The sequence below is a fragment of the Oratosquilla oratoria genome, chromosome 40 (assembly GCF_046742065.1).
Source record: "Oratosquilla oratoria isolate Oo_2021 chromosome 40, ASM4674206v1, whole genome shotgun sequence".
Classification (NCBI taxonomy): domain Eukaryota; kingdom Metazoa; phylum Arthropoda; class Malacostraca; order Stomatopoda; family Squillidae; genus Oratosquilla; species Oratosquilla oratoria.
This window is the reverse complement of record NC_134816.1, coordinates 27,364,213-27,389,212: the sequence shown is the minus strand read 5'-3', so window position 1 is coordinate 27,389,212 and position 25,000 is coordinate 27,364,213. Positions and strand designations below refer to the sequence as shown.

Below are 25,000 nucleotides of genomic sequence, written 5' to 3'. Positions count from 1 at the left end.
GTTGGGTGTATATATCTTGGCATGCTTTTCCAGTTTCTTAAGGTTTAGTTTTCTATTTATTTATTTATTTTTATTTATTTATTTATTTATTTTTATTTTTTAACAGAAAAAGAAGAAGAAGGAAAAGAATCCTCAGAGGCTCTCCAGTCCAGAATCTTGAGCATTGAAACCCATCTTGAAGAGTCTCAGTCAGTAATTTCAAAGCTCACAAGTGAAAAGACGGAACTTGACAATCGAGTTAAAGAAATGCAGGTATGAAATGTTTTCTCTAGTAGTCATGGCCATTACTTCTCTTTCTACCTTTGCCATCTCTACGTCTATTTATTTATTTATTATTATTTTTTATTATTATTGTTTTTCTGGGATGGGTGTGCGTGGATTTGATGCCTTTGTTTTTAGGCTATCTTCCTTGTAATGGGGAAGCCTTTGGTGTATATATTCTTTTACTTAACCCATTCAACTCCGATGACAAGATGTCTTGTCATTTGGTCAAATAAAACAAAAAATCATAATAAAACAACAAAATGTTTGATGATCAAACAGCACCAGAAAAATATGACGTCATCAGTCCTCCTCGAGGAGGACTGACGACGTCATATTTTTCTGGTGCTGTTTGATCATCAAACATTTTGTTGTTTTATTATGATTTTTTGTTTTATTTGACCAAATGACAAGACATCTTGTCATCGGAGTTGAATGGGTTAACCTCATGATATGTTGGTACATGTGTACCACTTTGCATCTTTGTATATGTATTAATATTACTTTCTCCTTTCCTTGTGCAGGAATATACGGAACAGAAATCCCTCACAGATGAGGAGTTGAAGCAGTTGAGAGAAGAGAATGAACACCTTCTGTATTTACGCGAAAATCTGGAAGGTTCTCTCAAGAGGAAAGACGAGCTGATTATAGAGGCCAAAATGCAGTTGGAATTGGTCGTGGAAGAATCTAAAAACTGTCACGACCAGCTGGAGCTTTATGAAAGTAGAATTTTGTCACTGGAGGACAGCGTAAGTTATCGAGAGCAGTGTATATATCTTTGTCATAAAATAGCATTTTTTCAGCAGGAGTTTAATATCTTAAGTTGGTGTTTTTTGTGTTTCTTTTAAATATTTTAGTTTCCGTGACATTTTAGATTTGAGAATGATAAAATTGCTAAAAAATGACAAATTTGCTCAAAAGGGCTCATGTTGCCTGAAATATGACTGTGCTGCTTCATGTTGACTGCAGCAACATTGTGACTATGTTTCTCAACAATTTTGTAAAACTAAAAATGACTAATGATTGTATGATAGGTGAAGTGTAATGTACATACATATACCAAGGGCTTTTTCCCCCTTACAAGGGAGGTAGCCAGAGTCAAAGGCATAGATTCACTCCCACCCATTTCATCTCCACATATTCCACTCCCATTCACCACCCCTTCCTCCCTCTTTTCTTGGCTGCTCATGGATGACGGGTCATCCCTGCATCTCCCCCATTGCCCTGGGTTAGAAACTGCAGCAAAACATGACACATCCACAGCAAGGCTGCTTCATTTAATCTGTGCCCCCCACCCTCCACGCTCCCTCATGCAGAAAAAGAGAAGACGGGGAGAAACCCTTCAGGTCTGCATCAAAATATTCACACATACTCCCTCAACACCCCCCATCTCCCACCCACTCCCTTCCATGTATCACAGCATCATCCATGCACAACCATTCTCCACTAACCCCAATCTTCTGTCCTCTCCCTTCCTTCCCACTTTCCCAATGACCCTTTTACCCCATCCATCCATCTCATCCTTGGTTGCCCCCTCATGTTCACTCCCTCCACCTCTGCCTTCCTCACCTCTTTTACTAATCTTTCTTCATTCATACTATTCCTGTGTTCAAACCATAATGTAATGTACAGTAATTTATTTGTTTTTTCTTAGATACGGGAAAGTTTTGAGAAAAAAAGTGAAGCTGAGGTTCACGTTAAATCGTTAGTTGCCAAATATGAATCCTTGATGCGGGAGCACCACATGCACCAACAGTTTCATAAAGATATCATCGGACAGAAGGACATCGAGATTGAACTGCTCAATGACAGCCTAGCAACCATGAATGCCAAGGTACATCAACATGATTATTTTTATGTAGTTATAAGTTTTTTCATTTTATAAGAAGTTGGAATCATATTAATTAATGAAGCTTTCCTTGAATTCAATATTTACCTTAATTTTCTATCTGTACGAGCTACTGGTTGCCCCTGTCTGTTTCACGGTGGGCTTTGCCTTCAGTGCCTAACCTTCGGCCCATATTCAGTGTCTACGAAATGAGTGACAAACATAATTTTTCTCCCCTTTTTTCATCTTCTCATCTTTAGAAAGACTAGATATAACCAATGAGCAGGCAAAATACCTTTTATTGCTGTATTGACAAAATCACAATTTTCTTGTTATAGAAAATAAGTTTTTGAATGGTTATTTGTTTTACATACTAAGATAAATATCAGTTGCCTTAATATGTTTACCTATATACCAAGGGAGTCTTTCTCCTAATAAGGGAATTAGTCAAGTGAAGCCTCAGGATGTATTAACAGGAATTTGCAAATGCAACTGACTTGTTTTGTGTCTAACTAGAATCCCACAGCTTCAGGCTCACCTATTTTTCATTAATGTTGAATATAAATCTGATAATGATCACTCCTTGCTATATCTATCTACACAAAGGCTTCTTCCTCCATACAAGAGAGGTAGCCAGACCACCCTCCATATTATATTATCACACAAATATATATGTGTATATTATTGGATGCTTGCTAGCCATGCAGGTTAGGGTGTTGTTACTTGTGATGTTAAACCAAATCAAAATCATTAATGGAGAAGTTAATGTTCACATTCATGGGATTCCACAGATCTCCAAGTACGAACAAAGCATAGTGAGTTTACAAGGGGCAATGTATGATCGTGAGGGCAAAATTTCGTCGTTGGAATCGGCTGTCGGGGACCTTAGTCTACGTACCAAGGAGAAAGAAGTAATGGAATGTATGCTGCAGGACGAAATACAGTGTAAAGAAGTGGAGGTAACTGGCACTTATTTAGATATTCCTTGAAAAATATATTTCTCCCAAGTTGTGTGAAATACCTGTTATTATTGTCATTGCATTTTGATATGTCTAATGGATAATTGTGTGATGTTTTATTTGTCTCTTTCAGTCTACTTTGGCTTGAAATTAATATATATGTTTATTGATTAGAAATAATGAGTGAAGAAAGACTAGAGGTGGATGGAGTGAACATGAGGGGAAGACCAAGAATGGGATTGATGGATGGATGGATTGAAAGGGGCCTTGGGTAATGGGAGAATGTCTTTTGAAGATGGAAGGGAGAGGGCAAGAGATAGGTGCTGGTGGAAAGTGCTTGTGAATTATTTTATTTTATTTATTTTTTATTTTTTATTATTATTATTATCATTTTTTATTTATCTATTTTTTTTTCCATGGTTTAAAGCAAGGAGGAGCTAAAGGGATGCATGAAATGTAGTAGAGAGGGATGAAGATTTCTTTTACATGCCTAGCAAAACTGTGGAAATTGGTGAGTAGGTATAGAAAATATGTGTTTATTCATTTATTTATGTAGATTTTGTACACATTTCAGATGAATAATCTTGAGGAAGGTCTACAGGATTTGAAGGCCCGAATAGCCCTCATGTTTGAGGAGAACGAAAGCCTTTCCAGAGCTCTGGACGATGAGAAGAGTAATGGAAGAGATCTAGTCAATCAGATGCAACACCTGGAGTTGCAACTGAAGGAGAAAGAAGTTCTTCAGCAGTTCTTGGAAAAGGAGATTGGATCTAGGGAAGCCGAGGTAGGGTAATAGGATTCATTGTTGTTGGGTAGGCTTATAGTTCTATGCAAGCAATTGGTCCGTTGCCCCACAGTTTTATGAAATTACTCATAGACGAGGAGCTAAGATTAGAGGGAAACGTGATAGTGGAAGGGGGTAGTTGCATGCCTTTGACTTGGGTACCTTCCTTATAAGCGGGAAGAAGCCCTTGTTGTATAGATAGCCCTTAAACCCACCCATCCACCCACCAATGGTCACATTACACACCCCACTAAATGCCATATGAAAGCAAGCCTAGTGGATTCTATTAAAAAAAATAGACAATAACCTCACCTCGGTACCCACCAATGCATCCTTACAAAAACATGAACGTGCTTAGATCACAAAAGATGAACAACATAATAAGCTTTTGCCCCTGGTCTCTTGTTGCAGGGTAATCGAGTTAAAGCATACACCCTATCATCCACCCCATCTTCCTCGTACTGCCCTCACTTCCATTAGCATTTGTCCATCAGTACCCTTTAATTTCTGTATCTGTACATATGTATACCAAGGGCTTTTTCCCCTTTACAAGGGAGGTAGCCAAAGTCAAAGGTATAAATCCACTCCCACTCATTTCATCCCCACATAATCCACTCTCATTCACCATCCCTCCCTCCCTCTTTTCTTGGCTCCTCTTGGATAATAGCTCATCCCTGCATTTCACCCACTGCCCTGGGTCAGAAGCAATGCAACAAGACGCAACACATGCACAGCAAGGCTGCTTCATTTAATTAGCAACCCTTCCTTCTCCATCCCCATGTGCAGAAAATGAGAAGACGGGGAGAAAAACCCTTTGGGCTGTGTCAAAATATCATTTACACCCACTCCCTCATCCCCCGCCCACTCGCTTCCATGCATCACAACATCTATACACAACCATTCTCCACTCACCCCTATCTTCTGTCTTCTCCCTTCCTTCCTCAACAGACATTTCCCTCCCTCCCATTGCCCCTTTTATCCCATCCATCTCGTCCTTGGTTCCCTACTCTGCCTTCCACCTCTTTTACTAATCTTTCTTCACTCATTCTTTCCACATGTCCAAATCCAAACCATCCTAATACTCTTTTATCTCTATCTCCCAACTTCCTTTCCACCCTATCTCCTCCTCACCTCCTTGTTTCACACTCTATCCAGTTTAATAACCCATACCATACATCTCGGGCATTTCATCTCAAACACATTTAGGCTTTTTCTCTCTTCCTCTATGTTCCATGTTTCTGCCCCATACAGTGCTGTTGGCACAATCACTCCTTCATACAGTCTTAGCATCCATTCCCAAATGTCTATTTCTCATATTATTAAATCCACCTCATGCTATCACAACATCATCCATATACAACCATTCTCCATTCACCCCTGTCTTCTGTCCTCTCCCGTCCTTCCTCAACAGACATTCCCCTCTTCCCCAAAGCCCCCTTCACCCCATCCATCCACCTCATCCTAGGACGTCCCCTCATGTTCACTCCCTCCACATCTGCCTTCCACACCTCTTTTACTAGTCTTTCTTCACTCATTCTTTCCATGTGTCCAAACCATCCTAATATTCTTTCATCAACCCTATCTCCCAGCTCCTTTTCCACCCCTGTTCTCCTCCTCACCTCCTCATTTCTCACTCTATCTAGCCTAGTAACCCCCATCATACTTCTCAGACACCTCATGGAATGGGAGGGTGGATGGGGGGTGAGGTAGTATGTGTGAGCAAAATTTGACGCAGCCCGAAGGGATTTCTCCCCGTCCTCTCATTTTATGCAATGGTGGGACGGAGAGGGGGGGTCGCCGATTTAATGAAGCGGCCTTGCTGTGGATGTGCTGTGTCTTGCGACACTGCTTCTGACCCAGGGCAGTGGACAAGGTGCAGGGATGACCCGTCATTCAGGAGGTGCTAAGATAAGAGGGAGGGTGGAGGGGTGTGGGGTGTATTCAGGGGTGGAATGGGTGGGATTGATTTTGTGCCTTTTTCTTTTTGGCTACCCCCCTTGTAAGGGGGAAAAAGCCTTGGTATATGTATGTATGTATTAAATTCACCAAGGCACTTGCTTCTCTCAATCTACATATGACCTCCACCTCCACTTCTCTCTTTCCTGCTACATTTGCACCCGAGTAACTAAATCTATCCACTTCCTCCAATCTCTTTCCCTTAATACTCCTAGTTTGCTGCCATCCTTTCCTCTTGTACACCTCATTACCTGACTTTTAATCACATTTATCTTCAACTTTCTTCTTTCACACACCTCAAACTCCATCACAAACATCCTTGATCCCTCTGATCCTGCTACAAGCAGTGTTTTCAGCAAACAACAACTGGCTTATCTTCCATTTTTTCTCCATTTTCTTTAACAATCTCTAAACCCTAACCCATTACCTTGCATTTACCTCTTGCACCCTATCAAAGTATAAATTAAACAGCCATGGCGACATGACATGCCCCTGGCAAAGTCCCACCCCTACCTCAAACCACTTACTCTCTCCATATCTAATTCTAACACAAGCTACACTACTCTCATAAAAACTTGACTGCTTTCAACAGCTTTCCTCCTATCCCATATATCAGCAATACCTCCCACAGTGCCTTCCTGTCTACCCTGTCATAAGTCTTTTCTAAGTCCATAAAGGCCCCCAAAAATCCCTACATTTTCCTAAATTTTTTTTGCATAACTGCCTTACCACAAAAATTTGATCCACACAACCCCAACCTTTCCTAAACCCACACTGTTCCTCACCAATTACTCTATCTGTTCCTCTCCTGATCCTCTCAATCAGAACCTTCCCATCTATATTAATTTTGGTGATTTTTTTCACAGCTTGAAACAGCAAGGCAGGTTGCTCTTGATCTACAAGAGGAGACGGAAGGAATGTTGAATGAGGTTTTGATGTTGAAATCAGCCGTTGATACCAAAGATTATGCCTTAGATGAAAAAGAGGACCAGATTAAGAAAATGAACGAGAAAGTGAGTATAAGTGAATTGATGTTAATAAACAAACCTGTTTGGTTCAATGGAGTTTGTCATTAGAAAATACAGTGAATCTGTTTTGTGCCTGCTCAAACACAGCAAAAATTATACATACTCTGTTTTTCTTTTTCTCTATATATCTTGTATATATATATATATATATATATATGGAATATGTATTAAGAGGAATTATTTTCCCAAAGAATGGAGGAATGCATGCATATATCCTATTTAATAAGGGCAAAGGTTGCAAATTCTTTTAAGGACCATAGAGGTGTAGTCTTTTATCCCAGGTAGTGTATGGCAGAATTATATAAAGTATAGTATTTGAAGTTGTTGGCGGGAGAGGTGTATAGGGAGGCTTTGTAAGAAAACAAATGGAAGTAGATATACTCCAAAGATTCATGAATCATTGGCACTGTGTGGAAGAGCAAGGAGTAGACCAAGGAACAGGTGGATGGATGGAGTGAAGGAAGATCAAAGAATTTGTGGTGTGGCTATCAAACAAATGAAACCACACAAGAGTGACAAAATCGTAGAGGAATATACAGACTAGGGTGACCTGTTTTAAGGAGTGCATAGGTGAAGATGACACCTTGTTCTTGGAAAGAAACAAGGTGTCATCTTGACATGGTTTAGGCAGGAAGGTTTGAGGCACTCTACCATGCTAAGCTATCTCATATTGTGGGTGAGGACTAATCCTTGAGGGGGAAAATCTTCTTACAGAATGCGGAGAGTGAGAAGAGAGTTAATAATATGGTGGAGAAACTGACTCATTGTGAAGAGGCTTTGAGTATCCTGGAAGAGAAGCATAAACAGTTGCAGGAGACCAACAAAGAGCTTGAGGAACGTGTAGTGGAGCTCATGGCTGAAGTTAGTGACAGAGAAGCTGAGCACAAGAAGAGGTAAGTCATTTTAACTTTTATGAATACAATATACATCTATTTTTTTATGTAAGTTATCCAGGAGGAGCCAAGATAAGAGGAAGGGAGGGTGTGAGTGGGAGTGGGAGTATGTAAGGATGGAATGAGCGGGAGTGGATTTTATGCCTCTGTTTTTTTTTGGCTACCTCCCTTGTAAAGGGGAAATGGCCATTGGTATATAAATGCATGTATGTAAGACAGATGAGTGGAAGGGTGATGAGGGAAACACAGGGAACTATTTGAGATTTATTACTAATGTTTCATCCTCACCAGGAATCAGTAATAGATCTCCAACAATTCTGTGTTTGCCTCACCACCCTACCATCTATTCTTTTTATTCACCTGAAGGAGATCTTTCATGGTAAGAAGGTTAAAAATATGCTAAACTTTCATATTTCATAGTAAGGTGTTTTCCTGTGGTCAAGTATGCAGGGCAGTGGACAGGATGCAGGGATGACCCGTCATCCAGGAGGTGCCAAGATAAGAGGGAGGGAGGAGGGTGGAGGGGAGTGGAATATATAGGAAATGGAATGGGTGAGAGTGGTTTCTATGCCTTTTTCTTTTTGGCTACCCCCCCATGTAAGGGGGAAAAAGCCTTTGGTATATGTATGTATGTAAGTATGCAAATAGTTGGAAATGGGTAAAGGTAAGAATAACATATCACTTATGTGTAGAGTGGGAAGGAGGTGCCAAGACATGATGGAGGGAAGAGGGTGGAGGGGAGTGGAGTGTATTAGGGATGGAATGAGTGGGAGTGATTTTTATGCCTTTGTTTTTTGGCTACCTCCCTTGTAAGGGGGGAAAAAGCCTTTGGTATATGTATGTACAAAAATAAGGAAAGAAAATACCTAGGATTGATGATTATGGAGGTTTTGTCACTAGAAAAAGTAACCCTACCAAAGAAAAAAGGAAAGGGGGAGGGAGATATGTGTTTCTTGTTTATATTTATTATTTTGGTGGGGGGGGGGATGGGGGGGTGAGGTATTATGTGTGAGCAAAATTTGATGCAGCCTGAAGAGATTTCTCCCCATCTTCTCCTTGTATGCAGGGGGGATGGAGAGGGGGGAGGGTAGCCGATTTAATGAAGCAGCCTTGCTGTGGATGTGCTGTGCCCTGTGACACTGCCTCTGACCCAGGGCAGTGGACAAGGTGCAGGGATGACCCGTCATCCAGGAGGTGTTAAGATAAGAGGGAGGGTGGAGGGGAGTGGAGTGTATTTAGGGATGGAATGGGTGGGAATGATTTTATGCCTTTTTCTTTTTGGCTACCTCCCTTGTAAGGGGGAAAAAGCCTTGGTATAAGTATGTATGTATTTTGGTCTTGTAAGTTTATAAGTTTAATTCGTACAGGGTTGAAGCATATGAAAGTGATATAGGCGAGATGAGTATCAAGTACTCTGAAACCCTCCTGGAACACGAAGCTACAAGAAGGGCTTTGAAGCACACTGCAGAGGAACTTGACAAGGAGAAGTTCCTGAGGTTAGGCACAGAAGGAGACCTGGAAGCTATTAAGGAGGAGTCCATTAGACGTGACACCGAAATAGATGTTCTGGAGAGGAACCTGCATGACATGACTGAAAAGTTTACAGCCCTTGAGTGTGCACTTGGTAAGTGTCAAGGGACAGAAGGAGAGGATGCTGACTGTTGTGTGACTCTCCTCTCCTCTCTCTCTCTCCTCTCTTCTCCTCTCCTCTCCTCTCTCTCTCCTCTCTCTCTCCTCTCTCTCTCCTCTCTCTCTCCTCTCTCTCTCCTCTCTCTCTCTCTCTCTCTCTCTCTCTCTCTCCTCTCTCTCCTCTCTCTCTCTCTCCTCTCTCTCTCCTCTCTCTCTCTCTCTCCCCCCCCTCTCTCTCTCTCTCTCTCTCTCTCTCTATATATATATATATATATAATCAGTTATGGTTGTTGTATTGTACTTGTTTGAAATAGGCTACTACAAATTGCTCTTAAGAGAGCAGTGTATTGTGAAATAATTCTTTCCTTGTTATGTTTTGAAAAAAGGTGAATATAAGTTCATTAAAAATGTTTCATGTTTGAATTCATTTTCACTGTCCAGCTACCAGCGAAATGGAAAACATGGCCTTAGAGGAGAGGATGAAGAAAGAAGTTCGTGATGCCAGAACAGAAACTGCTTGTGCTCAGAATGAGATCCAAACCTTGCAGACTTCCAATAAGGGATTCCTCTCACAAATTACAAGACTTAAGGTATTCTTTGCATCTTGATGTTCTTTATAGTAGGATTGGTTTGTAGCAAATTTTTTATTTGTGACTGAATAGTACTTTGTTTGATAAAACCTCAAGACTGTTGTCTGAGCAGTCAATATCTCCCAGTATGGTAGAAATATGTGAGAAATGTTCTTATTGAATATGATGATACTTTGATTATTTGGCAATGCACGTCATTCTTTATTTCAGACTGACATGCAGAAAAAGTCTTCAGCTGTGGATGAAATGCAGGTACGACTTGACAAACTACGTGAAGAAAGGGCACACTTGGTTACCTTGCGGGATAACCTGGAGGCCAACGTTGCTACAAAGGAGAAAGCTGCGGAAGACCTCGGCAAAGAGAGGGAAGAAGAACGCCTGAAGTTTGAGGAGAGGGAGGGTGCCCTTCATTCCAAGATAGGTGACCTAGAGAATCACCTGAAAGAAGCTGAAGATGAATTGGCTGGATACAAAGCAAAGGTTTGTTGCTAAACATGTATTTTGTGGTCTCTGGGTCACCTTTTGTAATTCTTTTTTATTGTTCTGTTTGAATGATGCTGTATTCCATAGCAGGCATCTTTTGGAAGTTGTTCTTTAACTGGAAATTAATTTTTTTCCATTGAAAAAAATGTTTGTGCATCTAGGACAAACAGTGAATAATCATACTTCATTATTAAGATAGTTTCCATAATATGTTATGGGTCATAATTTTTATGTGTCTCTAGACCATGGAACTTGAGAACAAATTGGATAGCCTGGAGGAGGAGAAAGAGAGACAAGTTGGGGCGTATGACAAGCAGGTGAATGAGTATATCACTCGTGTTTCTTCACTCACTGATGAACTGGAGAGCCTAAAGAGCCATTATGAAAGCTACGATGATCAGCTGAATAACCTGCAGGTATGTTTAAAAATTTTGTTGTTTAAAAAAACAATGTTAGATGTGCATACTTTAGGTTGTCTTGTTAGATAATTGTAGACAATCTATAGAAGCTTCACAAGTCTATTGGTAATGTTTCTTTTATTTGTATTGATGTGGCAGAAGTAAATCCTATATAGAAATTAATTGTTGCTAACTAAAGTTATATCATTGGCTTTCCATTGTACGTTGTATTTAATCTTGTCAGACGTCGCTGCTGGAGAAGACGGGAGTAGCAGATGAGCTTCAGCAGACTAAACGGTCCTTGAACCACACCCTTGAGGTCCTGGAGGAGGAGAAGAGCAAGCTGGAGTCGAGTGTGTTCAGCTTGAAGGGTGAGGTTGAGGTTCTGAATACAACTCTAGCTGGCAAGGAGGAGTCTTTGGTTTTACTTAACGATTCTCTTGCACTCAAGGATCAGGAGCTTGAGAAGTTGTCTAAGGTAAGGGTTGAAAGTGAGAACTATCACATGTTGAACATATTGGATTTATTTATTTTATTTATTTATTATTATTATTATTATCATTATTATTATTATTATTATTATTATTCCAGGAGGTGCTCAGATGAGAGGGAGGGTGGGAGGGGTGTGGAGTGTATTTAGGGATGAAATGGGTGGGAGTGTTTTTATGCCTTTCCCTTTTTGGCTACCTCCCTTGGAAGGGGGAAAAAGCCTTGGTATATGTATATGTATGTATGTATTATTATTATGATTATTATTTTTTTTATGGTTGTGTATGGATGCTGCTGCAATGTATGGGAGTGAGTGGGTGGGGGATGGGGGGTTAGAGAGTGGATATGTGTGAATGATATTTTTATGTAGCCTGAAAGGATTTATCTTTTTTTTTTTCTGCATGAGGGGACAGAGTAGGGGGATTGTTGATTAAATGAAGCGGCCTTGCTGTGGGTGTGCTGTCTTGCTGTATTGCCTCTGACACAGAGCCATGAGCGTGATGCAGGGATGACCCTTCATCCAGGAGGAGCCTAGAAAAGAGGGAGGGAGGGATGGTGAATGGGAGTGGAGTGGAGTGGGTGGGAGTGGAACTATGCCTTTTGACTTAGGCTACCTCCCTTGTAAGGGAAAAAAGCCCTTGATATATGTATGTAATTTCATTTATTCTTTTTTGACATGTTTATTAAACATGTCATCCAGGAGGAACCAAGAAAAGAGGGAGGTAGGGGTGGTGCATGGGAGTGGAATATGTGGGGAAGAAATGGGAGTGGATTTATGCCTTTGACTTTGGCTACCTCCCTTGTAATGGGGAAAAAGTATTTGGTATATGCATGTATGTATGTAACGTGTATAACCTTTACTTCTTGTAGGAATGTATTCATTAGGGTTACAGTGAGCAGGATGCCTAGTCCCATCACTCCGTCCCATTATATAGATATATAGAATATGTATAACCTTCAAGGACCTCCAAGTAGCCATCGGAATCGTATCTGTGCCACTAGTCACCCTGTCAACATTCTTTCTCATTCTGTCTCTTTTCTACTCTTTCCTTCTGTTTCTCTCCTTCCCTCCCTCACTCACTCTTTCCCATCTTCTCTCCATTTGTTCAATTATTCATCTGTTTCAGAGTTTGGAAGAGAAACAGACGGGGTTGGAAGAAGCCGAGAAGAAGATCAAGGAGGCAGAGGAAAAGGTGAAGACTACTGCGGGAGAAAAGAATGAATTCAAAAAGGAATTGGTCCAAACCAGGGCCACATTGAATGTTCTTGAGGACAACATTAAGAGGTGAGCTCTAGATGGCTGGTGATTTGTCCTGTACGTGTTCTGTCCCCTTAAAAAGGTGGTAGACGGCTAAGGTATGCACCCACTCTTATTTCCTTCCTGAGTGGGTGAGGGTGTCATTACTTGTGGCGATGGTCAAGGGGAGGGCAGTTCGAACCCTGCCACCGGCGAAGTTGGACCAAGGGCATGGTTCATTAAATTCCATGCTACAAAGCCCTCTGGAAAGGGGCACTGTCCTAGCCTTACGATATGGGGGAGTTTGTGACGTTAAACCATAACACCATCACCACCACCACAACCACCATCACCATCATAACTATCATCACCACCATTATCACCACCATCACCACCACCATCATCACCATCACCACCACCACCATCATCACCATCACCACCACCACCATCATCACCACCACCACCACCATTATCATCATCATCACCATCATCACCACCATCATCATTATCACAATCATCACCATAATCACCACCACCATCATCATCATTATCACCATCATCACCATCATCACCACCATCACCACCATCATCACCACCACCATCATCACCACCATCATCACCACCACCATCATCATCACCATCACCACCACCATCATCACCACCACCTTCATCACCATCACCATCATCACCATCATCACCATCACCACTGAAGATTTAGACCCAGGCAGTGGGCAGTAGACAGGAATGACCCATCATCCACAAGGAGTTGATATAAGAGGGAAACAAGGATGGTGGAGTGGGTGGATGCCTCAATTTGGCTACCTCCATTATAAGGTGGAAGAAACCCTTTGGTATATAGATAGACTAAGATAATCTTGCATTTCCACTTCTACACTTATGCATTAATGATTTTTGTTTTCCCATTCAGCTAAAGTAAAAAGAAAAACAATTGGGTGTTAGATGGCTAAGAGTTGGTATATGCCTTAGTATGCAATCTCCTTTATGGTGGGGTGGTGAAGAGCCTTTTGGTAGGGTGACTGTGTAAATGACTTGGCTACCTTCCTTTTAAGAGGAAAGAAGCTCTTGGTATGTAGATGGACTGTAAATGAAGTAGGTGGCCCTGCCGTGAATGTACTGGCTTGCTGCATTGCTTCTGACCTGGGCAGTAGCTAGAGAGAGGTGACCCTTAATCTGCTAGGAGCTAAGATGAAAGGGAAATGATAGGCTATTAGTGTGGGTGGAATGGATATGGGTGGGGTACATCCATGCATTGGCTGGCTACATATACAAGTATATTACATTTGGCTGAGCGGGTTAGGGCATCATTACTTGCGGCGAAGGTCAAGGTGAGGGCGGTTCGAATCCTGCCACCAGCAAAGTTGAACTAAGGGCATGGTTCATTAAATTCCACGCTACAAAGCCCTCTGTGAGGGGCACCATCCTAGCCTCCTAATAGGAGGGAGTGTGTGATGTTAAACCATATCATTATCATATCATTTAAAATGGGTAATAGGGATGGAATGGGTGGGAGTGGTTTTTATGCCTTTGTTTTTTGGCCACCTCCCTTATAATAAGGGGGGAAAAAAGCTTTTTGGTATATGTATGTATGTAATTAAAATGAACATGTCAAATTGTTCAGAGATATCTTAGATGAAATTCTTTTCAGACTAAAGGAGCATGAAGAGAACTCAAAGAAGGCGGGCAAAAGATATGAAGAAGAACTTTTGCAAGCTATTGCCAATGCTGAGAGGTTGGAGAAAGCTCTCGAGGATGTGAAAGAAAAGAATGCTTATTTGGAGGCCCTTATAGAGCCATTTAGGGTAAGTTTTAAAAGATATTGTCAGTGTTTTTCATGGATGACCCTTAATCTGTGAGGTGCCACAAATAACCGTCTAAGAAGAGGAAATTCTGAACAAGAAGATTGGAGTTATGATTTGTTTTCTCCCTTCCACAGGAACAACTGGATGCCTTTGAGGCGGAAAAGATTGGCCTGCTGTGTAAAAGTTCAGCAGCTCAAGAGGAGATCAACAAGTTAAGTAAGCAGTATGCAGCACTTTTAGGGCACACCAACCACAAGCAGAAGGTTCATCACGTTCAGAAACTCAAAATTGAGAATAATCAGCTTAGAGAGGCAAGTAATCTATAAGTGTATTGTGTGCTTTGGGTCATCGTGTTCCATATAAAAAGTGAGTGCCTTTGGTATGTATATATAAATTTTTAATCTTGTATAGTTCTGTGTTTCAAGATTACATGTAGATTGTTCCTTTACAGGAGGTAATGAAACACATGCAAGAGACGGAAAAGCAGCGTAAAATTGTTAAACGTCTCGAGGAAAAGCTGGAACGTTCTGGGATATCTGCAAAGCGGTCAACTCTTCTTCCACCTCGCGCTGGTGATAAAGAAAACTTGTCTTTCCGACCAGATGCTTCCATGTCTGCCATGTCCTCAACGCCGCTGAAACCAGCAAACAAACCACAAAGATTATGATAGCGGAGAAATGTAGAATCATGTAAGTGTACCTGTGGACTCGGGCTTAGGTTGCAGGTAACCACTTCAAAACGAGTCACATTCTTGCGTGCAGCATTGGCTGCCATATGAATGATGCATCACACTGCTTGTATTATAAAATATAAAGTCACTGCTGTATTACACAAGTGGGAGTGGAGTATGTGGGGATGAAATAGGTGGGAATGAGTTTATGGCTTTGACTTTGGCTACTTCCCTTGTAAAGGGGAAAAGCCATTGGTATGTATGTAATTATTTATTTAGTTAATTATTTTCTCCTCAAATTCCACATACACCTCAGTCTATATTATGCCAAAATGTTTTCTTTTGCAGAAGCAGCAGTGTGAGGAGTTACCTGGCAGTGTACCCATAACCATCAGGATGTCATGAGACCTATAAGACCACCTCTGACTATGGCCTTGTTTTTATAATTACCTACTTTTGTGGATGGTTTGGACACATGGAAAGAATGAGTGAAGAAAGACTAGTAAAAGAGGTATGGAAGGCTGATGTGGAGGGAGTGAACATGAGGGGACGTCCTAGGATGAGGTGGATGGATGGGGTGAAGGGGGCTTTGGGGAAGAGGGGAATGTCTGTTGAGGAAGGACGGGAGAGGACAGAAGACAGGTGAATGGAGAATGTTGTATATGGATGATGATGTGATTGCATGAGGTGGAATGAGCGGGGGTGGGGGGTGAGGTAGTATGTGTGAGCAAAAGTTGACGCAGCCCGAAGGGATTTCTCCCTGTCCTCTCCTTTTATGCAATGGGGGGACGGAGAGGGGGGGTCGCCGTTTAATGAAGCGGCCTTGTTGTGGATGTGCTGTGTCTTGCGACACTGCTTCTGACCCAGGGCATTGGACAAGGTGCAGGGATGACCCGTCATCCAGGAGGTGCTCAGTTGAGAGGGAGGGTGGAGTGGTGTGTAGTGTATTCAGGGATGGAATGGGTGGGAATGATTTTATGCCTTTCCCTTTTTGGCTACCTCCCTTGTAAGGGGGAAAAAGCCTTGGTATATGTATGTATGTACCTTTGTGGAACATCAGATGGTTATTGTGATTAATTGGACTTTGGTCATTCCAAAATATTCCTCCTAAGCTTTTTGTAATTTATATCCTTGCTGTCATGAAAGTGTTTTTTGCTCTGAATTGGTTCATACTATTAGGAGCTGAAATATTTTTTGCAAACACAGCTTCTTGCTCAAAATAAAGTTATAACCAAGCACAAAAAAAGTGTAATGCAGGTTGTAATGTATGTTTCAACAAGGTTATGCATCCACTTGTTTTTAATGTAATTCACTACAGTCTAAGCATTTTTAAGAGCCATTCGACCTGTGGACACCTATCCACATATTTTTTTATACTCTACTGCTTTTGTAAAATATGCAAATGTATGATATGTGTGCCTTGTATTTTGTGATAAATAATGACCTTCAGCCCCTGTGAAGAAATACGAATACAGTACCTGTTACTTCTGGTTTTATATCCTAGTTCACTTCATTTCTGATTTGAAGATATCAAGAAATTTGGTTCAGTACTAATAGAGGCAGGGGCCCAGGGCAATGGGCAGGATACATATATGACCTGTCATCCAGGAGGAGCTAAGATGAGAGGGAGGAAATGGTGGTGGATGCATGCATTTTGAATTGGCTACCTCTTTTGTAAGGGGGAGGGGAAACACTTGGTATATACATAGAGGAGGTACAGTGATGGTGGACTGGCTGGTGAGGTTATGTAATGTTTGTTTAAGAGAGGGTAGAGTGACAGAGGACTGGAGGAGTGCCTGTACAGTTCCACTTTGTAAGGAATAAGGGGACAAGTGTGTGTGTAGCAGTTTCAGAGGGATCAGTTTAAATGTAGTTGTTGTTGTTGTTGTCGTTCCCTAGACTGTCTGTCCGAGCAGTCCCGTCTCCCCAAGGAAGGCCACAGCCGAAACTGGGTTTTCCCACAAATCCTTTATAGAGTGTATGTTGTGTTGTTTGCGTGCATGATTGTGTATAATGCAGTCTTCCATTATGTGTTGTATGGTATGGGGTGAAGTGTTACATCCTGGGCAGCTGTTCACAACACGGTCGTCCAGCCTCTTCTGGTAGCTTAGAAGTGCTGGGTGGTGACCGCATCGCAGTCTGGCCAAGTGGACTCTGTCCTTTCGTGGGAGAGAGGATTCAGAAGGGTGGATATCAGGGGGTCTGGCATGCAGCAGTGTGTTGTCTTTCAGTGTGTTAATGGAGCGGTGAGTGATATGATTATGAATATGTTTCCGGAGGCTGGTATTTGGTGGTTGTGGAGGAAGAGAAGAGAGTATCTGTGCGTAATAAAGGTCTGGGTGTAGTTTTAATGTTTCTTGGTGTGTGTGGGTGTTCTGCTATGTAGTGTAGCGGGTGTGATGTGTTTGTGGTGGCTGCGGCAAGTGTTTGTGTGCCTCTCATGTCGAGGTGGTCCTTGACTTTGAGGACTTTTGTTTCATGGTGTAAATGGTCTGTAGGTGTTGTATTTGTGCAGCCTGTAATTGTTTTTAGGGCTTTGTTTTGTATGATTTGAAGGGTGTTGTGGTGTGTCTCACTGAGATTAGGAGCCCATGCAGGACTTGCATAATTCATCACTGAGCGTATGCATTGTTTTTATATTGTTATATTAGTTTCTTTTTGTCCAAATGTTGTTCCAGTGATTGACTTAAGTGCGTTAAGTCTAGGTGTGCATTTGTTTTTTATGTTTGTGAGGTGTTGTTTGAAAGACATGGATGTATCGTATGTTACACCAAGAATTTTCGGTGTGTTTGTGTGTGGTATTAGAGTGTTGTTGATGTAGAGATGAGGTATGTATTTGTGTTCTTTTGTCCAGTTGGTGAGAAGTGTTGCTGTAGATTTGGTTGGAGCTATTTTGAGTCTGTTTGTGATGAACCATGTGTTGAGTGTGTCAAGGTAAGGCTGGATTATTTCTGCAGCTTTGTCTGTGTTACGATGTGTTAAATGTAGTTGGGAAGGCTTATTGGAGGGTCTTGATTGAGAGGGTTAGGAGAGGAACAGGTTGTGTAGATCAGATTTTTGCGGTAAGATGTGAGAAAGGTTGAAAAGGTAAGGATGTTTTTTGGGGTATTTATGGATTTGGAAAATCCACAGTTTTATTTACATGGTGACCCTCCCTTCCTCGTCACTATGTGCAAAAATGGAGAAGGCAAAGGGAAATCCCTTCAGGCCGTGGCAGTTTATAGTCCAGTCGTGATGTTTTCCCAAATTGTTCACATTTGCCTTCCTTATTACAACCCTATAACCTTTTCTTCCTTCTCCATACTTTTCCTGTTTTTTTTTTGTCTTTATTCACATTTTGAATGAACAGTGGCATTAGTTTTATGCAGGCTAAGGAACTTGTGGATAACACCCCTGTAGCCCATAGTTGCACAACATTCTCGTTAAGATTGGAGATTAGTTTCCACCCCAAAGGTATTGGTGATCTGCTTTCAACTTCATCCTTTTCTACTTTCAATCTCCCTTACTACCTCTCTTCAACTTGCTTCTCAAGCCTTTGTGTTAAGGCTACTGATGATTGGGGCAGGGGATTGTGATACATGTTCATCAGTTGTGAACCATGAGTAGGTGTTATGGTACAAAGGTCACTGCATACTGAGGGAGGAGAGTAAATCCCTAGTTAACTATATTTACCTAGTTGTATTTTGCGGGAAGGGGAGCTACGCTCATGGTGTCCCGCCTTTGTATCTCGCAGTGTCTAGTTTACTTTTAAACTCATGAATGGTTTTTGTGCACACTATTTCCTTGTCCATTTTGTTCCAAGTGTATATCACTATGTGGAAAACTTTCTTCAGATCTCTTCTGTAGCTATGTTTTTTGATTGAATGAAAAGCTTTGCATTGCACCATATGAGGATTGAAAAAGTGTTCTGGAAGAGCCCAACTCGCTTCTCATCGATTAAGAAACCATCCCTGGGAAGATCATTTCTACAGTGAAGACAATCAAGTTTATCTCGCTTTGTGCTTCCTACCTGGGCTCAGTTCCTGGACCTTATTCTGGCTCTTGCTGACTTCTGACTGATTTAGTCTCTTACCCTTCTTCAGACAGCATTTCCTTCTAAATACCAACAGGCTTCTTCCCCCTTATAAGGGAGGTAGCTAACCAAGACATGTATCCACCACTCCCATCCATCACCCATTTGTTTCACTTTTATCTTAGCTCCTGTATTTCCTTCTACATTCTCCCTCAGAATCTGTGGTTGTGTTTTCAAGTCCCTCTATCATAACTGTACATACATATACCAAAGGCTTTTCCTCGCATACTCCACTCCCATCCTCCACTCCCATCCACCCCCCTCCCTCCCTCCCTCCCTCCCTCCCTCCCTCCCTCCCTCCTATCTTGGCTCCTCCCAGATTATGGGTTATCCCTGTATCTTGCCCACTGCCCTGGGTCAGAAGTAGTGCTGCAAGACACAGCACATCCACATAACTGTAGTGACATGAAATCCACCTCTCCACTTCCAGCAGTTCATTCCTTTGCTTGCCTCCAACCTGCCCATCTTGCTGTGCATCCTTCTCCATGTACAACCTCCATTTTTGACTCAAAAATGGACAGAATTTTTCAACATCCCATCCAGTCTTTTTTTCTTTTAACCTCCAATCCCAACTTTGCTTGTTACAACAGGTACACAAAGAAATACTATTCAGAATTCGCTCTGTTGACATTCAATTGGCAACATTCAAGACAAAATTAAGCTACTGCCATGGAACACTAGATGATAGAAGGATATACCCATACAAGCTTGTTATGCTGTTCCCCTGAATTTTTATATAGAAAAAATTGATTATCATGTCTTTGTACAGGGTGACATGCGGTCAGTACTTAGGGACATTTACGGATGCCTCAATAGGCTTTGAGTCAGCTTTTCATTGAGGAATGCCAACATGCTTTTGTATTACAGTTGTCCCTTGTTCATGCTATTTCCTAGAACCACTTTTTTTTTACCACTTCCGCAACTATCTTTTCCTTCACTGATGTCTGTGGTTACAGGGTGGGGGAAAAGAATGCCACTACTGCATTCCCACATGTATGTATGATGGAGTTAGTGGACAAGGGATTCTCCATTCTGTATTTTTCTCCTGAATATTCAAGGCATAAGAGGGTCTAGGAGGAAGCCTTCAACCAAAACCCTAGTACAGGGGTTCTCATTAGGGGTGAAATTCACCCCCAGGGGGGAATTTTGGGTTTTCTGGGGGTGAATTGTGACCACATTAAGTTTACGGAGTGAGAAAGCAAATATAGGCTTTGGCCTATCTGGCCTGTCACCTTGGCTGGAATTACACTTGTGCTGACCCAGGTTAATCTTAGGATTAGAAAAGTGTTACGCTGTGCGATAATATCTGCATATTATTTAGAATGCACCTTTTGAAACAGGTAATCTTGGAAAGGTGGGGGAGTGACATTCTGGCAAATGGTGAAAGGGGTGCATGAGCCAAGTGGTGTGGAGGAGAGTCTATCCATTGCCCTTGGTCTTTATTGCAAACGGCAGTTAGTAAGAATAAAATGAAAAAAGTTGGTAATATGTTTATGAGAAGGATGTGTTAGTGTTAAGTGAAACTAAGTTGAAAGGCTGAGTTTAGGAGTGTTGTGGGTAGGTTGTCAGGCATTGATGTTGGGGAGGGAAGGACAGGCACTGTTGAAAAGTGATGAGATAGGCAAGTGTGTGTTAAGAGTAGAGGGAAATGTAAAGGATAATGTGCAAGTTGAAATTAAGGTGAGTACATACAGTCCTGGCAATGAGAAATGTGAGGAGGAGAGGGGGGCTTTTTGGATGGATTTAGATAAGTGTAGAAAGTTTAGGGAGGTATGTGAATAAAGTAGTAGTGTGGGATCTCACTGTTTTTGAGAGTAGGGGAGTCATTGGAGTAGTAGAGAGATGAAGAGTGGAGGAATATTTAGAGATGTGCACTGAAAGGGAAATTTTGATGATAAACACCAAGAAGAGAGAAGCATAGGTAGACATGTACCAGGGTGGTAGACGGGAGCAAGGGACTGTCAGATCATCTGGTAGAAAGGAAATAGGGAAAGGAGATAAAGTGGAATGGGGAAGGAAAAGGATGATACATAAGTAGTGAATTAGTCGCGACAATTACTAAAAAGTTCATTCAGCTTATCATAAAACATTCATGTGCTCTCGTCCTAATTGTTCACAGTTGAACTTGTAAAGTCTTGCAATGGAACTGGGGTGCATCATCAAACTTGGGCAGTGCCCAGAGAATTGCTGAGAGAGTATATTCATAGATGGACATGTATAGCCAGCATGTTGAACCACTTATTCCTGTATTTGAATGCCTCCCTTTCTTACACATTCCTAAGGTTAAAATGTGTACCAGTGGTTAATCACTGTTGTTGATGTAGATACTTGAGCCCATCCACCACATCAAGGTGTCAACTATTGGATAGATGGCAACGTAACTGACCATCATTTCATGTGTTGCTCCTGGTCTCTTGCAGAAGACCCATGGCCTCCAAGAAACTGGCAACAGCCTCTAGTCAGGACCATGTCACTTATGATAGAGATATTGTGTTGTATGGGACAATGTAGTACGAGATATTCTGTGTCTTTTGTGTTGTGGTTGCATCTAGGACAGCTTGCATCTGTGGCCAGGCCAATTCTGGCCCAAAACCATCGACCACAACCTCGATCCTATGGACACTGCATTCCCAGGTTTGCACAACTCAACACCAATTTAACCTTGATTCTTGGTCCTGAGCAAATGTCTCTTCCCTAAAGTATCATAGACACAGGGTTATCTTAGTTGCTAGTGCCAGCAACTTGTAAACTACCCTTCCACTTGCCTAGTGTCAACAGAAAGTAAACTTTCCTTCAAACTATCCTAGTGTCGACACTAACCGGGTAAGTTCACTTGCAGCTAGCAGTAGTAGCTACTAAACTACCCGTGTCAACAAGGCTGAAATGGATCACTAACAACTGAAATCAAGAGCCCTGTATAACCAGGACCTGTTCCTCAGAAACCATACTGGTGGTCAAACCCAAACACCGACACACACAGCCAGGTGCGGATACAAGGGCGGGGGGCCAGGATGGGTTGATCGATGCCTAGTATAGGAGGAAAAGAATCTCCTACCCACGTCTGCCTTTGGACAAACGAAGCCATGTTTCCCGTTTAGAAGGTGTATGCGTGCACTGCTCAGCCCCCGCATATGGATCCCCGTGCTCAAGCACGACCAAGTGCGCAGGTGACGGTTGCTGTTGCGAATCTGAGCGAATTGCGGGACGAAGCCCGTGTCTAGACACATATGACACCATTTGGGCCACCAGTGCACAATGATATCCACACTATTAAGATAATCATCGACAGGTCCACTTCATTATTATTATTTTTTTTAAGCTTGTGCCTTTATCGGGCTAGCATTTGCTTAGTTGTAAGTTCGAATCCCATACTTCTCTCCGATTCCCAGCAGTGACTGCTCGTTACCTGCCCCAACTGGGCAAAGGTAACGGCTTTGGCCGCAACTATTCGGCGCCTCCTGGCGTATGCTTCTCGCCACCTATATTAAAAATAGGCAAGTTCCTTTTTTGGATCTGTGTTGAATAGTTGATTAGTTATGGTGACTTCGTATTTTTGCTCACAAGATCGTAGTAATGTCCTATTAGAGGAATTCGTTATTTCTAACACGTCCTTGTATTTGCCGTCCTTTGTTTCATGTGGAACTGAAGCTATGCCAATTATCGGTTATTGGATCAATAATCACCGTAGTAGGCGAGGAGCCTACGCCAGGAGGCGCTGAGTAGCTGCGGCCGAAGCCGTCACCATTACCCTATTATGCACCTTGGGGATTGTTGGGGGTGATAACAGTCACAGCTGTTTGCTATTGCAAGGCGAACATATAATGAAACATGGCTAAGGCGATTCGTGCGTTTATTAATAGGTGGTAGGTTATGCGTACAGAGGAGGGGCACGTCATATGCCTAAGAAGTCTAGAGAGTAACAGCCGGCGTGGACGAAGACGCTGCCACGCCTAGTACACGTATGAGGGGGGCCTTGTTGCCGTATGAAAGGGTTTTTGTCCGGGAAGCGTCATTGTTGGTCAGGGCACGCCACTACACTATTGCACCATACCCTATGCTAGTACCTTAGCCACAACTGCTAGGAATCAGGGAGTGCGGGACTTGAACCCAAGACTAAGCGAATGCCAGACCATGCTTCTGATGACGCCACCAGGTTGACGGGAGAAGCGCAGGAGACTTGGTCTGGGTTTACTCCTGAGTTTCCTCTTCCTATCCACTTTATTCTTTTATTTTTATTTATTTTATTTATTTATTTATTTTTATATACAAGCCCACCGGCTGCGCCGGCCCCGCTACGTCGGGGGGCTTGGCCTGCGGCGCTGCGCCGCTGCGCGCCCTGGTCTACGCCCCTTTTTAGGAAAATAAAATATCAAAATCATATTGCTTTTTATTTCTTGTCAACATCTAGCTGTTCTCGTAAGTCATCTATATAGGCGATTTGTGCTGGTGTTAAATTTCCGTTCAAAACACCTTTTTTTTTTTCCTTTCAGTAATAATTTTTTTTTTACTTGCTTTTCTTGTTTCAAAACTTTGCGAATTGTTAAAGCTTTTGCTTTGGCCTCTCCGTTCCTTTCTAGCCTCCTTCATTCGTTCTTCTTCGAGTTGTTCTTCTTCGAGTTCTTCTTCGAGTTCTTTGAGTTGTTCTTCAAGTTCTTTTTCTTCGAGTTCTTCAAGTTCTTCTTCGAGTTCTTCTTCGAGTTCTTCAAGTTCTTCTTCGAGTTCTTCTTCGAGTTCTTCGAGTTCTACTTCAAGTTCTTTTTCTTCTTCGAGTTCTTCGTTCTTTTTCTTCGAGTTCTTCGAATTCTTCGAATTTTTCTTCGAGTTCTTCGAGTTCTTCTTCGAGTTCTTCGAGTTCTTCGAGTTGTTCTTCAAGTTCTTCGAGTTCTTCGAGTTCTTCTTCGAGGTCTTCGAGTTTTTCTTCTTCGAGTTCTTCTTTTCGAGTTGTTCTTCGAATTCTTCGAGTTCTTCGAGTTCTTTTTCTTCGAGTTCTTCGAGTCTTTCTTCTTCGAGTTCTTCGAGTTCTTCTTCGAGTTCTTCTTCTTCGAGTTCTTCGAGTTCTTCGATTTCTTCGATTTCTTCGAGTTCTTCGAATATACACTTATGCCCGCCAGGCGACCGGGCGATGTAACCGATTTACCCCAAGCGTCGCTGGCCGCAGGAAAAGAAAAAATTCGGAAGACAAATATTTTTATTTAGTATAAAATAATCGCCTAGTGACCTTCGTGATTTGAGCCGCTGTTGAAAGTTGATAACTAATCTTAGTGTAATAATTTTGTGTATATTCAAATACAGGTTTAAGAAGGAAATAGGCAAGAACTAGTTTACCAACAGAGTGATTAACGAATGGAATTAGCTTAGCAATCATACAGTGAGCGCCAAAACAATGGGTTGTTTTAAGACAGTGGTTCTTAATCAGGGGTATTCGTGCCCCCATGAGGAACGAAACCTTAAATCTGGTGGTACGAGACCTGGTAGCCAGCGCAATGACACTATATTTACAGTGAGAAAGCAAATATTATTAGATATCTATCAATTCATTATTTACTATTTACCTGTTTGTTTATTATTTAACTATACCTATGTATTTATTTATTTGATTAATTATCATTTATTATAATATTTTTTATATATATTTTTTGCATCCGGCCTAGTTATGGACCAAAAAGTCTCCGGTCAGCATGTTCGGCCTTTGTAATCCTTTGTATCAGTAATCCTTCTTCTATGTTTGCATTGTATTTGTATTGGGTGGAGGTACGAGAATTTTTTCTGAGATAATCAAGGGGTACGAAAGGGATTTCTCCCTGTCTTCTCCTTTTATGCATGGGAGGACGGTGAGGGGGTCACCGATTTAATGAAGCGGCCTTGCTGTCGATGTGCTGTGTCTTGCGACACTGCTTCTGACC

The 25,000-nt window shown here is 41.9% G+C and overlaps 1 protein-coding gene across 2 annotated transcripts in view; it reads left to right on the top strand.

The window, feature by feature from the left end:
* Positions 1-16,509, top strand: part of LOC143020726 (uncharacterized) — a 27,140-nt gene extending 10,631 nt beyond the window's left edge. For both annotated transcript variants that reach the window (XM_076177422.1, XM_076177423.1), the window contains exons 7-23: positions 107-252; positions 786-1,010; positions 1,916-2,095; positions 2,881-3,048; positions 3,623-3,832; positions 6,655-6,801; positions 7,531-7,709; positions 9,077-9,333; positions 9,780-9,928; positions 10,139-10,408; positions 10,654-10,827; positions 11,054-11,287; positions 12,426-12,583; positions 14,202-14,355; positions 14,490-14,666; positions 14,807-15,044; positions 15,374-16,509. In XM_076177422.1, coding sequence (XP_076033537.1) covers positions 107-252; positions 786-1,010; positions 1,916-2,095; positions 2,881-3,048; positions 3,623-3,832; positions 6,655-6,801; positions 7,531-7,709; positions 9,077-9,333; positions 9,780-9,928; positions 10,139-10,408; positions 10,654-10,827; positions 11,054-11,287; positions 12,426-12,583; positions 14,202-14,355; positions 14,490-14,666; positions 14,807-15,022 — 3,044 coding nt within the window. In that variant the 3' untranslated portion in view covers positions 15,023-15,044; positions 15,374-16,509. The remainder of the gene's footprint in view (positions 1-106; positions 253-785; positions 1,011-1,915; positions 2,096-2,880; positions 3,049-3,622; positions 3,833-6,654; positions 6,802-7,530; positions 7,710-9,076; positions 9,334-9,779; positions 9,929-10,138; positions 10,409-10,653; positions 10,828-11,053; positions 11,288-12,425; positions 12,584-14,201; positions 14,356-14,489; positions 14,667-14,806; positions 15,045-15,373) is intronic.
* Positions 16,510-25,000: the final 8,491 nt, after the last annotated feature.